The 16,207-nt window shown below is 39.6% G+C and overlaps 1 protein-coding gene across 1 annotated transcript in view; it reads left to right on the plus strand.

Annotated features, from left to right (window-relative positions):
• The window catches only part of COL3A1 (collagen type III alpha 1 chain), a 59,981-nt gene extending 48,171 nt beyond the window's left edge, over window positions 1-11,810 (plus strand). Inside the window, exons 35-51 of the mRNA XM_075284850.1 lie at window positions 439-492; window positions 2,526-2,633; window positions 2,768-2,821; window positions 3,395-3,448; window positions 4,051-4,212; window positions 4,313-4,420; window positions 4,626-4,733; window positions 4,949-5,002; window positions 5,088-5,195; window positions 5,500-5,553; window positions 5,642-5,749; window positions 6,195-6,248; window positions 6,333-6,440; window positions 6,775-7,060; window positions 9,171-9,358; window positions 9,607-9,849; window positions 10,757-11,810. Of these exons, the coding sequence (XP_075140951.1) occupies window positions 439-492; window positions 2,526-2,633; window positions 2,768-2,821; window positions 3,395-3,448; window positions 4,051-4,212; window positions 4,313-4,420; window positions 4,626-4,733; window positions 4,949-5,002; window positions 5,088-5,195; window positions 5,500-5,553; window positions 5,642-5,749; window positions 6,195-6,248; window positions 6,333-6,440; window positions 6,775-7,060; window positions 9,171-9,358; window positions 9,607-9,849; window positions 10,757-10,903 (1,998 nt within the window). The 3' untranslated portion in view covers window positions 10,904-11,810. The remainder of the gene's footprint in view (window positions 1-438; window positions 493-2,525; window positions 2,634-2,767; window positions 2,822-3,394; window positions 3,449-4,050; window positions 4,213-4,312; window positions 4,421-4,625; window positions 4,734-4,948; window positions 5,003-5,087; window positions 5,196-5,499; window positions 5,554-5,641; window positions 5,750-6,194; window positions 6,249-6,332; window positions 6,441-6,774; window positions 7,061-9,170; window positions 9,359-9,606; window positions 9,850-10,756) is intronic.
• Window positions 11,811-16,207: the final 4,397 nt, after the last annotated feature.

The following is a 16,207-nucleotide window of genomic DNA, read 5'->3' on the forward strand; positions in this document are numbered from 1 at the left end:
TACATCAAATTACATAAAACAACCTCTCAATATAGCATTAAAAAGATTCTAAATTATTTCTCCTTTGTGACCACCCCCAAAGCATGCTGGAGAAATCAAAACCTGTGTTCATGGTAAGATCCACACAGGAAGGAGACCCCAGAATATCGACTAACTGGTCACTATATAACATTTGGATCACTTCAAGACAAGACTTGCTAAGACCAAAAGGAGTATAGTACACATTCCAAGAAAGCAACTCCACACTGGACACATGCCTTTTGTGGGTCATAATTCACCACATTCTGCATCCTTGGAGGTTGGCTAATAGTTATGCGTGAGACTTGTAAACCAATATACTATATATTTATTTTCTACTCCCTCACTATTACTGTTCAGTGATGGTATGACATGACATTTCATATTACATTTTAATTTTTGTTTATTAATGCATTTTAGGGAGAACGTGGAGAAACTGGTCCACCCGGCCCTGCTGGCTTCCCTGGAGCACCTGTAAGTTCCTCTGGATTGTATTTCACAAATAAAACTATACTGCATTACAATCAAATTTTTGATAAAACTCAGAAATAAGCTATGATAACTGCAATTTACATTGTTCAAAGTCAATTTTGGGTTTAGATATGGAGTTAATTAAGTACATTTATTTTTTTCACATAAGACCTTTTCTTCATCCCAAAAAATATTCCATGTAATACAGCAAGAACCTGGCCTGTCTATAACCGGCAATATTTATGCAATCTTCATGTTTAGTTTTTTCTTTGGAGGACAAAAAAATATTCTTGTGTTTAATTCTAAAATCACTTAGTAAAATTCCAAAAACTATTATGTCCTTCAGACTGTTGGAGAAAGTTTTATTGAAAAAGAATAGCGCCATCAAACCAATAGTTTGAACCGATATTCACTAATATGAACCTATATTCACATATTCACTATATTCAGTATTATTCACTAAATTAGTGTAGAGACCTGAAAAACCCTGGAAGAAGGAAAGATTCTGCTAGAAACATTTTAGAGATGTATCCTGCATTCCCTTGACTGTACTATGCTATGTGGATTTTCATGTGGAGTTACCTATGTAGTCTATGAACAAATCCTCTGATTTTCTGCAATATGAGTACGTTTTAAATGTTGCAGATTTTCAGTTTTGATTGTGCATAAAAAATCTGTCACATATCTGCCACCCCTGTACCAAGCTCAAGACTACTGAAGGCAGAGCTGTAAATGGTATTGCCAATAGTTAAGGTAGACGAGACTAGGTCAGTGTGCTATTCAAGCGCACTGATCCATTCATTTCTGTCAGCCATTGCACACAACTGTGTACTACATGGATCAGTGTGTGAGCTGACAGTCCGGGACATAATACTCTGGTTCTATGTCTGTCTGTTTTTGCGGCCACAATTCCAATTTATTGAATGAATGGGGCCAAAGAAGAACAGCCAGTGCATGGGCGGTACACGGATGCCCATGTACCAGCCGTGCCATTCAATGACAGCCAGCTTATGGTAGTGTGCAATTAGCCTAAAGGTCTTATGCACATAGGCTTAATGTCTGCTAAAAATGGTCATGTGGGTCCCTGCCAGTGCATGCATAATAATAATAATAATAATAATAATAATAATAATAATTGCCATTATAGAGCCCATGATTTTTAATGGGTCTATACACATAGACTATCGATGTCTGTTATTACACACAAAGATAGTGCATGTCATGAAAAAATGGACATATGTATAGACACATTGAATTCAATGTGTTGGAAAAACAAACATCCGTCACATGTCCGTTTCCACTGTTGTGTCAATAAACTCATACTTTGAACTAAAAAATCAGCTAAGGCTAGATTCACATCTGCATTTGGGATTCTGTTCCGGAGGTCTGCTGGGGACCTCCCCACACCGAACGGAAACCTAATTTGCATAAAAAGCGGTTACCTTAGGAAACCTGTGGACCCTGTAGACTATAAAGGGGTCTGTGTGGTTTCCATTCGGTTTCAATCTGAAAATTGCGAAAAATACAGAGAGAAAAGCATTTTACAGTTTACAGCGCATTTCTCTCTGTAATTTTCATGTGGAGAGTGGAACGTAGTACAAGCAGTGGTGTGAACCCAGCGTAAGGCTAGGTTAACATCTGCGTTTGGGTTTCTGTTCAGGGGAACCAGAGAATGGAAACCTAATCTGCAGAACAAAGTGTTTACCTGTGGAAACCCACGGACCGCATAGACTATAATGGGGTCCGCCATGTTTCCACTCAGCTTCCGCCTGAAAGGGGTGAAAAATGCATCGATAAAAGTGCTGCTTGCATTTTCCAAGCACAAACGGGAACAAAATACCTGAATGGACTTCAAGTGCTGGTGTGAACACAGCCTAATTTCAAAGTGAACTAGAGCAATGTAGGTTTTATGACACCTTCATCCTCTGTAGAAATGGGATTCGAGTCATCACTAGAACAAGAGGGAAGCAATAATAGACTCTTTGTTTGGAATACCTAATTTTCCCGTAAATTAACCTTTTGTTAAATGTCTTTAGGGTCAAAATGGAGAACCTGGAGGTAAAGGAGATAAGGGCGGTCCTGGTGAAAGAGGAGAGCCTGGTGCTCCAGGTGTTGCTGGGCCTGCTGGTGGTCCTGGTCCTGCTGTGAGTAGTTTATATTATGTTTTCATTTTGCTCTCCTTCTATTTACTTTGTGAAGTAATGTTTTATATTAATATCAATTTTCATAACAGTTTGCAGATTTAAGGTTTATCTGTTAATCCACTTTCTTATCACAGGGTAATGCTGGTCCCCAAGGATCTAAAGGTGATCGTGGTGCTCCAGGCTCTCCTGTGAGTCAATTATTGTATTTTCTTTTTATTATGTGGTAGAAATAATTTTATGAGATTCTATTTATTTCTTATAATTGTACTTATTGCATCTAATTTTGTTATTAGCCATAGCAGGGATCTGACTATAGAATTATACACACATATTGTCACACAATACCTGTCATTATTAGATATTGTAATAACTGCAATATTTCAATGCTGATATTTGAGTCAGGTTATTCTTTGTATTTATACATCCCAATGATGACAATGAAAAAGCCAAGATATGTTAAAAGCTGTTTCTCCTACTTTATATCAGTGAATGTCAATCAGGCATTTAGTTTAAGCCTTTTTATTGTCAATCACAATATATATATTGTAACTATAACATTTACCTTACAATACCAAAAATCTGAATAACATGATATATTAGCTGTCCTGCCTCAGATAACACCAGATAAGTAAGCGACATTAAAGGAAAGGGAATAGATTTGTCATATTCCCTCCTCACAAGTATTGTACTGGATTACGAAAAATAACATAGCATAAGAGAAGTAGAGAACTTCATTTCTTGATATATTTGTTGCTTTACAGGGCACTGCTGGTTTCCCTGGTGCTCGTGGTTTACCTGGACCTCCAGGATCCAATGTAAGAAGACACCTTTTTGATATATTCTGAACAATATTTAAAACTTTTTTGCAATGATTTTACTATTACTTAGTTAGCCTTAGATTTGCAAGAAAATACAATTTATTTTAATCTCAGATCATATACCTAGAATACTTATTGCAGTAATAGTAACGTTCTATTTATTGACGATTGGTGGCCATACAGGTTAGATGTACTGGATGTCTAAACCCCACTGTTTTCAGAAGATTTTGCAAAGCAATAAGCAGTTGGATTTTCTTTATGGGAATAAACCACTTCTAGACCTGGCGGTGGTTTTGTCCCCTCTCCTATTCAATACACATGCACAGTTCTGCCAAGCAGAGAGTTCACGTGTAAAGAATACAGCTATCTCATGTGTATGGCCTGGTTTAGCCAATGCTTCTTCACAATTCGGCATACAGCTAATAAAGCTCAGATTGAGTAAGCAAATAGTTTGTCTTCTGCTGCTTCAGAACACAGCTAACAAATGTAGGACTAAGGAGGTAAGTAGACAATTTATGTTCTGTGATATTGTTTCTGATAGGAACTAATATTGACATGTTACTCATTCAACCTAACCTGAAACTTTTTCTTATAAATAGGGCAATGCTGGTCCCTCTGGTCCTCCAGGTGGTCCAGGAAAAGATGGCCCTCCTGGTCCAGCAGGCAGTTCTGGTGCTCCTGGTAGTCCAGGTTCTGCAGGTCCAAAGGGTGAACCAGGTCAACCAGGAGAGAGAGGTCTTCCAGGTTCTAGAGGAGAATCGGTTAGTATTCCCTGTATTCTCTGGGTTCTGGACAGTATACATGAGAGTAAAAACATTTTACATTTTCATATATTTCTGTATTTGTTTCTTCCTTTCACAGGGTGCTCCAGGTCCGGCTGGTATCTCTGGTCCAGCAGGTACCCGCGGTATTGTTGGTTTACCTGGCCTACAGGGAAGACCAGGTAGTCCTGGCCCTCAAGGTGTAAAGGTATAGCATAATTTATTCCTTCTATCTTATGTTGCTTTATTTATTTCAAATATCATTTCTGAATCATTTTTGAAAACGTCTTAATTTATTAATCCCTTGCACCATGTTGTAATACACTATGTCTTGTATGTGACTTATGTGTAAAAATTTTTATATCTACATAAATTCATGAATTATTTAACTGACAAATAATGTTTTTTTTAAGGGTGAAGATGGTAAACCAGGTGTCAATGGCTCTCCTGGTGACCGTGGCACTCCTGGTCCTCCTGGTCCTTCTGGTATTAATGGTTCCCCTGGAGAAAGTGGGAGAGATGTAAGCTACTTATGGCTTATAAAAATAAATCTAAATTATATTTGTTATCATTATTATTATTATTATTATTATTATTATTATTATAGTCTTATTACACAATTTGGGGCATATAAATAAATATTGCTTTTGCATACAATCAGTTATGACTGGGCATATTTCTTACCAATGAATATAATGTGCACTAAAGAATAACTGTAACATATTTATTCATTAAGGGTAATCCTGGTTCTGATGGCTTACCTGGACGGGATGGATCTCCTGGTCCTAAGGTAAATTTCTAGTTCAGCAGTTTACCAAAAGCTTACCTCATTTTAATGTTTTTGTTTAACTATTATACCTTTGGCTTTTTCACAGGGTGATCGTGGTGAAGGTGGCTCTCCTGGCGCTCCTGGATCTCCAGGCCATCCTGGTGCCCCAGGTCCTGTTGGTCCTGCAGGAAAATCAGGGGATAGAGGAGAATCTGTAAGTATACCTCACAGATACATATGACTATATATATATATATATATATATATATATATATATATATATATATATATATATATAGTGGTAACCCAATCCCATTATTATACATAGTTGAAAAACAGAGATGACTTCTTAGCCAGCATCTTTATTCGAACCAAAGACACCATGTATTAGCCCCCACTCTTGAGGGGTATTTTTTGTTTTAAATATATAAGTACAGTATATTTATGTACATATGTCAATTTAACTTGGTACATTGAAAACTCCAAACACAATTTCACATACTTTTCTTTATTTTTAGGGTCCCGCTGGTCCTTCCGGTCCTTCCGGTCCTGCTGGTGCTCGCGGACCCCCAGTACGTTTTAAATACTTCTTTATTGATATAGAGCGAGAGAATGGTGTTGTTAATTTAGATGATAACACAGTGTTTATATATTCTTTAGGGTCCTCAGGGTGCACGTGGTGATAAGGGTGAAGCAGGAGAGCGTGGTAGCAATGGAATTAAAGGTCATCGTGGATTCCCTGGCAACCCTGGCCTTCCCGGTCCTCCTGTGAGTTTACATCAAAATAGATTGAAAACGATAGCAATAAAAAAATCACTTAATTTACTTACATTGGAGTTTACTTGCATTTAAATCCTTTACATTTCTGAGAATACATTCTTATTAGAATACTACTTAATTCTGAAAATATTACAAATTAAACTGTTTAAATCATTTTTTGAAAATACGACAATATAATACATTTACAGTGAATAGAAGACTACTGTGAAGTAAGGCTATGTTCACATCCTTTAGGAGCCTCCATTGCATGTTCTGATACAGTATTTCTCATTGGAAAAATATCACTGCTTATAGCATGTTTGTGTCTATCAAAACAACAGAACAACCTGAAATAGCAGATTATAAGTCAGTAGGGTCTGTTGGGCGTCATTGGCACAGTTGTAAGGCTCTATGTACCTTATGTGCATTGTTTAAAAGTAATTGTTTATTCCAGGGTAATAATGGAGAGCAAGGTGTTGCTGGATCCCCAGGTCCTCTAGGTCCCAGAGTAAGTATCATTGTATTACTATACATTTCAGTAGTTCCAGTATAAATAAAAATGTTTAACTGATGATTTGTATGATGGTTTTAGGGTCCACCAGGATCTAATGGTTCTCCAGGTAAAGATGGCACCAATGGATATCCAGGACCCATAGGCCCTCCAGGTCCCCGTGGAAGCAGAGGAGAAACTGGCCCAGAGGTAAATACATATATCATTACATGTGTGTGTGCATATATTGATAGATAGATAGATAGATAGATAGATAGATAGATAGATAGATAGATAGATGCAAATATTTCAGAGAGGTGGGGCAAATCCTGCAAAGTAGGAATGGTTTTAAAAATAGAAGTATAATAGTTTATGTTAGTCAACTGAAAAAATTAATTGAATGAACAAAAGAGAAATCTAAATGAAATCAATGTTTGTTGTGACCGCCCTTTTCAAAAAGTCTTCAAAACAGCATAAATTCTTGTGGGTACAACTGGAAATATGTTTGTCACACTGGTTATATTAATTATTATATATATTCTAGGGAACATCTGGTCAACCTGGACCCCCAGGACAGCCTGGTCCCCCTGGCCCACCTGGTCCTTGCTGTGATGGAGGAGGAGCTAATCTTGGTTCATTTGGAGAGAAAGGGCCTTCAGCCCCATACTATGGTGACCAACCACTTGATGCCACAACTACATCTGAGATTATGACCTCTCTAAAATCCATGAATACTCAGATTGAAAACATAATCAGTCCTGATGGTACCAGAAAGAACCCAGCTCGTAACTGTCGTGACCTGAAATTGTGTCATCCAGAGTTGAAGAGCGGTAAGCATTACATGTATGGTATATATATTAATGATAGAATGAAGATTAGAAACTGAAATGTTTCCATTTTTAAAATCAGTACGGACAGGGCCTAATTTTGAAACAATTGTTTTCATTCGATGCATTCACAAAGCTATAATATTTCTATTTTTTCATGGATGTAGCTGTATGAAGCCATATTTCATAGGTTATATTTTTAGTAACACCAGTTTAAGTGTATAACATGCTATTGGATACATTCGTCTGTACACTATGTGTTTTATATGTGACTTGATAACTTTATTTATGCAAATCAGCAATACCAAATCTATAGATTATTTCTATGTGTAGTCTCCAGACCTAGTTTGGTTTACAAACACTGATGCAAAAACATTCATGTGTGAATAAGATCTAACTTTGCACATGAGCCCCTTGCTTTGCACTGCTCTGTTCCCCAAAACTTCAGTCCACTCATCTTCTTTAATTCTCAAAACCTGCATGTATTAACGAGTGTTATAGTTTAAAAGCAGAATTCAATACTACTTTTAACTATGTAACCTAAGGGTGCGTTCACACGATGTAATGTTGAGCGTGATCCGCAAAATCACAGGCGCAAAATAACGTGTGGCGTATACGCTCCTAACTCCCATTGAAATGAATGGGAGCATTTTGAGCGCGTCATCTGCCGGCACGTGTATACGTGCCAGATTGCGCGCAATGTTACATCGTGTGAACGCACCCTAAAATGACAACTGGAATCTGAAGGTCCATTCACATGGTGGAAAATAGTGAAGAATTTGGTGTGGAATTTCAGCGCTGAAAAAAAAAGTCTCCCATTGTCTTCAAAGGGTTCCTTTTTCTGCTAAAGAACCCATTGAAGTCAATGGGAGGCTTTTTATTCAGTGCTGAAATTCCACATCAAATTCCTCACCATTTTCCTCCGTGTGAATGGAGCCTAAGTAGCTGCAACCAGAAACAGCTCCTTTTTCTTTATTTTCATATTTTTACTAAGGCCTGGCTCACATCTGCATTCAGGAAACCTAGCTTCATAAAAAAGTGGTTACCTAAGTAAAGCCACGGACCCCATAGACTATAATGGGGTCTGTATGGTTCCTGCTCGGTTTCCACAGGAAAAATGCAGAGAGAAAAACGCTGTGCAAGCTTGTGAGCTTGTGCAAGCGATAGTATGCATGGCCTCTTTAGGGTGCATTCACACTGAGTAAACGCTAGCTTATTCTGAACGTAAAACACGTTCAGAATAAGCGGCATCTAAAGCAGCTCCATTCATTTCTGTGGGAGCGGGGATACGAGCGCTCCCCATAGAAATGAATGGGCTGCTTCTTTCACTCCGTGCAGTCCCATTGAAGTGAATGGGGAGTGCCGGCGTGTACGCTCCGGCATGAGCAGAGCTTGCCGTATACGCCGGCACTCCCCATTCACTTCAATGGGACTGCACGGAGTGAAAGAAGCAGCCCATTCATTTCTATGGGGAGCGCTCGTATCCCCGCTCCCATAGAAATGAATGGAGCTGCTTTAGACGCCGCTTATTCTGAACGTGTTTTACGTTCAGAATAAGCTAGCGTTTACTCAGTGTGAATTCACCCTTAGTTTGCAATGGCTCAGTGTGCTGTCTGTATCCTGGACTGTCAACAGACCTGAGATGTGGCCATGTTAATAAGTCCTAAGGCTGGATGCACAGTTTTTTAAACATTTTTTTTCTGGTTTTGTGCCGTTCTTGTGAATTTTTCTTCCATTTCATACGTCAAATGCAGTATGCTTTAGGGTCCATTCACACAGATTTTTTTACCACTGAATTTGAAGCTGGATCCGCGTCAGAATCCACGTGGAAAAAAGCACGGGAGGCTTTTTTTCCATGTGGATTCTGACGTGGATTCAGCGTCAAAGTCAGCGCCAAAAAACTCTGTGTGAATGGACCCTTACTCATAAAAAAAAGGCAGTAAGACTGTGGGTAACAAAAAAAAAAAAAAAAAAAACCTCACAAAAATGCTCAAAAATGCAAATTAACACTGAAGTTTTTTGTATTTTTATAGTTCTAAAAACACCAAGGCCAAACTTTAGTGAACATGTAACCTAATGGTCGAGTGTCACATTTTTTACTTTTAATTTGTAGGAGAATACTGGATTGACCCTAACCAAGGATGCAAATTGGATGCCATTAAAGTGTTCTGCAACATGGAAACTGGTGAAACATGCATCAATGCTAATCCCAGAACTATCCCACAAAAGAACTGGCACATCAGTTCTGAAGGGGTGAAGAAACATATTTGGTTTGGCGAATCTATGAATGGTGGTTTCCAGGTAAGATTGAAACACAGATTTTATATTGTTTATAGAAATAAAATAAAAAAGAAAATAGATGTGTTTATTGGTGTCCGTTGAGCATTGTGAAATGTGGTTTATATTGTACATTGGATAAGCAACATATAAAGGAGTATAAAAGACAAAACATTAATAAAATTCTGCAGTTCACAAATATGAACAAGGTTTATATTGTTTGTCTATAGAAATGTTTGTCTATATTAATATTTGCTGCATTTGCTTTGCAGTTTAGCTACGGTGACCCAGACCTGCCAGAAGATATTGCCGATGTTCAGATGGCATTCCTCAGAATTCTCTCCAGCCGAGGCTTCCAGAATATCACTTACCACTGCAAGAACAGTGTTGCATACATGGATGGAGACAACGGAAATGTTAAGAAGGCTGTGAAATTCATGAGTTCCACTGAGAGTGAACTGAAGGCTGAGGGAAACAGCAAATTCACATACACTGTTTTGGAAGACGGTTGCACTGTAAGTATTTTATTACCTCCAGACTTACTTCATTAAGCTTACACATTTTGGCTAAGGCCTCACTTTGAAAAAAAGCTAGTTTTTGTTGCATTTTTTGGGACTAGATTGAGCAGAAGGGAGAGGTATAAGAGCTTCATATTTCTTTCATAGTCACTCCTGGGTTTGGCTAAAAAAAAACTCAGCTACATGTCCGCCAAAAACAGCAGGGTTTTTTTTAGCAAAACAGGACCTACATGTCTTTTTTGCCTCACTTTCTAGCATTTATTACCATTATCGTTTGTATTATTGCCATGCCAGTATTCACCATTGCTCTTCCCTCTTTTACTATAATATTTATTACCACAATGTTTCACATCCTATGGAAACCCTACCTGAATTCCCTCATCAAAGAAGCTCTATATAGACATTGGTGAACATCCTATAATTCTATAGTCTGGCATATAGTCGCCCTCCGTACTAAGCATCTATGAGACTGTAAAAGTGACAGCACTTGCTGCTTTTTTCTGGAGAACCTTCCAAGATTTCAGAAAATCACTGACCTAGATCTCACATCAATGTGTTTATTGGCCTATTAAATCAGATCATCATTTCTAAATAGGTTGTGTAGCCTTGTACAATTTGTATTTGGAAATTTAGGACATTTTTGTAGTAGTTTCATTAACATAATAATTAGAGATGAGCGAACACTGTTCGGATCAGCCGATCCGAACAGCACGCAACCATAGAAATGAATGGAAGCACCTGTGACGCCGGCCGCCGGCAAAGTCAGCGTCACAGGTGCTTCCATTCATTTCTATGGGTGCGTGCTGTTCGGATCGAATGATCCGAACAGTGTTCGCCATCTCTAATAATAATCACATGTATAGATTATCTAGGACCTTATATTCTTCTTATAATTACCTTGCAGAAACACACAGGAGAGTGGAGTAAGACAGTTTTCGAGTACAGAACACGCAAGACTATGAGACTGCCTATTGTAGATATTGCACCACTGGATATCGGAAGACCTGACCAAGAATTTGGTGTTGAAGTGGGACCAGTATGCTTCTTGTAAATTTAGGGTATAACATAATTTTCAACCACAGCAAACAATCAGCACTCTTGTTTTTTGTCCCTATTATGATTTTGTCACCAAAATAGTAATTTATTTTCCACACATTGTGGAAAAAAGGGATCATTTGGAGGAGAGCCGCTAAATATTTTGCAATAACACAAATTAAATGCTTTGCTCTATTTTTTGTACAAAAATTCCTATTTTGAAAACATCTGAATGGTGCTATAAAAAGTCAATAGAAAAGATCAAAAAACACTGTGTATTTTTTTACAAAATGTGTGGACAAACAAGCACTGATCAATATAAACATCAAACTCCACCCATTGTTCTAACCAAGATGAAGTTCACAGCATACAGAGAGAACTTCCATGTTTCATCTACCTCATCATGGGCAGAATGTGGGCAGAGTTTGATGAGGCCTAAGAATAACCACCCGCAAGACCAAGCTGAGAGTCTACACAGTACAGCTTCTAAAACAATTTGTCTGGCACAGATACAATTTTCTATTAGATTTATTGTCCGGGACTGATAAAGAAATTCAGTTTCGTTAGGTGCTTTCTATATGTTCCTGTCATTGCTGGCCAAGACCACTAAAATAAAAGTTTGAGAATCGGACATCATGGTGCTAAATGCTAACATCTTTCCACTCCGAAAGTTTGTGCTAAGTATTGGCGAGTAACTGTACACAGGGGAGGAAAAGTTTTACAACACAAGAAAATGTTTGTCTTCTGTTTTCTGGCATATCATTTCTTTAGTGTCACTTGTGAATGGCATGCGACATTACTCGACATCAGTCAGCATTGTTCACTTCAATAACTAGAACACAGTTGGCAGGCAGAATTCATCTTTGTAAACTTTTTATGGTTTTTGTGTAAAGAACACATAATAAAAAGATGTACAAAACTCATTCGTGCTTGTTTGGGAGCTGTCTTTTTTGTTATTATATTATTATCAACTATCATATAGTGAAATTACCTTAATACAGTGTTCAGTACCAACAACCTCTACAAACTATTGTCAGAAGGGAACGTAAATATTATTCAATGTCAGCACTGGCGTAACTAAATGGGTTAGAGTGGCTACAGCCGCAAGTCCACAGGGATCCCACAAGTCACTATCAAGACACTAGACCTGAGTAAGGCTAAAGAAATACATTATGGTTTTTCCCACAGAGCTTTTCACACTAAGGCTGAGGTCCCATGTTGCAGAAGCACAGCTTTTTTTGTTGCGGTTTTTTGAGCCTAAGCCAAGAATGGCTACAGAAGGAATGGGATAGTTATAGGAAGCAGTGGCGTAACTACTGGGGTAGCAGGGGTAGCAGCTGCCACAGGGCCCGGAACATTAGGTGTCCGGCGACAGCCGCTACTGCTGGGTTGTTGTTTTATTAATAGTTTTTCTTTTAATAGCCAGTAGGCTAGAGTAACTCCAGCCAGTAACGGGCCCTATTTACTTACTGATCCTTGCAGGGGCCGGGATCAGTAAGTAACGCCACAGGCCCCACAATCACTATTATTATACTCAGGGGTCTTCTGAAAAACACAGTTACTTACCTCTCCGCGCTCCAAACAGGCTTTGGGCCTAGCTGTGTGACGTCCCTGACATCACTTGACCGGGACCTGCGTCCTGGGTCATGTGACGTCCGGACATCATTAAAGATGGCCGACACCACCGAGGACTGCAGCGGAGTCGCGGATAGGTAAGTGACCGTGTTTTTTATGTTTGTATCCCCCCTCGGTCTCCGATTATTATACTCTGGGGTCTGAAAAGAGCACTCCTGGCTTTGGTTTAAAAAACTGCAACAAAATCTGCAACAAAAAAACCTGTATTTTCACAACCTAGGGATTTAGCCTAAAGTCCACAGAGGTTTATACCATGTGGGGCCCTGGCCGAAATGTCTTTGAACTCATGTCTGACAACCGTCGATGGCTGGCAGTCTGTGCAATATCAATTTATCTACATACATTATCAATTTATATACACTGTACATTGTAGGGAGGAACTCAAACTTAACATGACTGCTATTACTGTATAAAGAAAAGTAGTGTCACCCTCCAATACAGTATGTAGGTACTCAATATGGAAAAACATGTATTGGGGTATTTACATATTAAACCTACAGGAGTTTTTCTAATATCCCATTACAAATCCATAATATACAGGCTTTCACACCTGTCTTACACCTGAGGGGCAGCCATGTTCTATACAGCTAAATTCAATGCTTGCCACTTTGCTTAGTGATGTTATGGCATCCATGCAGCTGGACACCCTGGAAACCCGTCATGAAGATTCCAGCACACAGTTTTTACACTGTTCTTAAATGCCAAAGGAGAGTTGGAACTCTTCAGTCACTGACTCAGCAGATTGATGGTGACTTTTATGTACTAGGCAACCCCGCTCTATAGCCTTGTCACTCTATAAACTTGTCTACCACTTTGTGAATGACTTGATGTGGTTCTGCAACACTTATGCTTTGCAATAATACTACTCACAGTTGCTAATGGAGTATCTAGGGGACAGAGATTTCCTGAACTGGTTTGTTTCAATGATGGCATCCTACTACAGTTTTATGCTTGAATTCAGTGAGCTCTCAGAACACTCATTCTTTCACAATTGGATGTAAATGTACATTACATGGCTAGGTATTTGTTTTATTTCATACACTAATTCTCCAATACTGTTCAAGTCAGGGAGACTGCAGAGCAACATGATGTAAGGGCAAAGTCCTGTAACATGGTGTAAGGGCAAGGTCCTGTATGTTTGGATTGGTCTGTAGGTCAATCTCTGAGTAGGTCCCTATGCCGCACAGGGCCCCCAGATCCTTTACTCTCTGCACAGGTGGTGCACAGCACAATATACTCAAGGTAATTTGGTACTACATACAAATAGACATCATACACTGTGGAGCATATCAGCCTTAGTGTGTCATGGGCAGACCTGCTGTGCTACCAAACCAGCTTGGCTTGGGGCCATCTCTAACAGTGTTATCCCAACAGACTCTCCGGTCCTCTCCCTTTAATCCCCATAAGGGGATTTATGTGGCATGTCCGCCAGGTTTGTACCTCCTGAGGGAGTACCGGTTTGGTATCAGCTGACGAAGCTTGACAGAACTGTGGTGTGAAACAACACAGAAACAGAATAAAAACACATTAGTACTGAGACTAAAAACAGAAGCTGGGTAAAACACAAGAAACAAGGGCAAGAGTACTGACAGTCAGCAGAGGTATATAGCAAGAGACACAAGGCCACAAGTAGATACAGTATATTGCAAGAAGCCAAGAGCCAATCAGGTACCAGAGAAATATTGCAGAAAATCCAGGGGCCAGACAGGTACCAGGGGTATAAACAGACACAACAGGGATAGCATAAAAACAGAACAGAAGCAGGAGGAATCTGCAGGCAGCTCCTGTCTCACTGTTCTATTTGAAGCACATCCTTGTGTGCTCTAGTCCCAGGAGCTGTAGGCGCATTGTGATGACATCACTCATATCCCGCCTGCAGCTCCCTGAAATGTCCAGGAGAAGACTGAGTGGCAGGGGAGTGACATGAAGTGAGTATCAGGTCTTTATTATGTTAAAATTTGGGTGCAGATGAAGGGGGAACATTAAACTGGCAGTGGTTGGAGTGGGGACATTAAACTTGGGGTACACGAAGGAGGGACTGGGGCAAATAAAGGGGGATATTAAACTTGGGACAGATGAAGGAGGGACATTAAACTGCGTGCAAATGAAGGGGGAACATTAAACTGGGAGAGATGAACGGGGACATTAAACTGGGGACAGATGGAGGGGCAACATTAAATTGGGGGGGGGATGAAGAGGATAATTAAACTGGGGGGGGCAGATGGAGGGTGACATTAAACCCGGGGCAGTTGAACATTAAACCAGGAGTAGATGGAGGGGGAACTTTAAACCTGGGGCAGTTGAGAGAACTTTAAATTCCCCCTCCATCATGCCCCAGTTTATTGACCCCATTCAATTACCTCCACATTTTAATGTCCCCCTCCAGCTGTCCCAGGTTAATGCCCCCCCCTCTAGGTTCCCCAAATTTAAACTGGGGCACCAGGAGATGGTTTCATACTGTGGGGCAAATGGAGGGGAAAATTATAATGTGGGGGCATATAATGTTAGGGTGACTATAGGCGCATCATACTGTATGGGGACACATAGAAAAATTGATGAATAAGGGCAGAGTCAATGCACAAGTGGATGGAGCTAAATTTGCTGCGGCGGTCATAGAGCACACCACATACTGCCCATTTTTTATTCTTTGAATGTTTAGAGGTATGGCAGAACATAGAGATAGCAAATAAGCAGGGACTTCTTAAGTAGGCTGTATGTGGGTTAACACAATGTGGGTACATTTTTTTTACAAACCAACCAGTTTATTACTTTATACCAGGAGAGTCATTAAGAGGCTCAGATGAAATCCTCCATCCTAGGTCTCCACCTTCTTGAAGCCTCTGTAGAGAATCCCATCACCAATAATCTTACAGTGTCTTGCTGCTTCCTGTGACCTTCTGTGGTGTGAGCTCACAAAAATATGAGGGCCCTATTTCAAGGCAAAAGTCAGGCTACAGACAGAGTCACCAGGGCAAAAACAGTTCACAGCAAGGAGTAGGCAACACACTACAGTTTAGGTACAGTATTTGAAATGTGGCTCAAGTAAAATCAGACTTCAGAATTAATGTTATTGACCAACCATGTCCAACACTGGCTGTATATATGTTAGTGGCATGACCTCATGAAGACTATAATAATAATGTTCTTCCTCCAAGTAAGTTCTACAGTGGAGAATAATAGAACTTCTGTAATACATCTTCATTGCAGAAGTTACAGTCAGCAGCACTGGGAGTAAGCCATGGTGATTTGCCCAGGCATGAGACAGAAGATGTTGGTAAGTCACACAAAGCACAATTCATACAAAACATTTCAAGCACGAAGCCAGACAGAGATAGATATGAAGTAAACACTTCTAGTTGCTGCAGCAAGGAGTGTGCAAGTATTGCCTACTTGTGGTAAGAACAATGAGGACTCAATGGCTATTGCAGGAAGCAACTTGGAGGGGATTGAAGAACTTAAGAATGCACTGGGCTTTGCAAACTGGTGGCTGTCAGCCAGGGTATTCTGAGATTCTTTTGACAGGCCCAGCACACCCTGACTAATTGTCAAAACTGGAGATCCAGAAACTCTAAGAATCTATGAAATGTTAGGGTCCGAATACTGCAAGTATATCTCAAGCAGTGCTCCTAGACCAAGTTCGTCCATGTTCAGTCCAGAAATGCATGAAGATTCCATGCCTAAATCC

Source organism: Leptodactylus fuscus, chromosome 8 (assembly GCF_031893055.1).
Source record: "Leptodactylus fuscus isolate aLepFus1 chromosome 8, aLepFus1.hap2, whole genome shotgun sequence".
NCBI lineage: Eukaryota > Metazoa > Chordata > Amphibia > Anura > Leptodactylidae > Leptodactylus > Leptodactylus fuscus.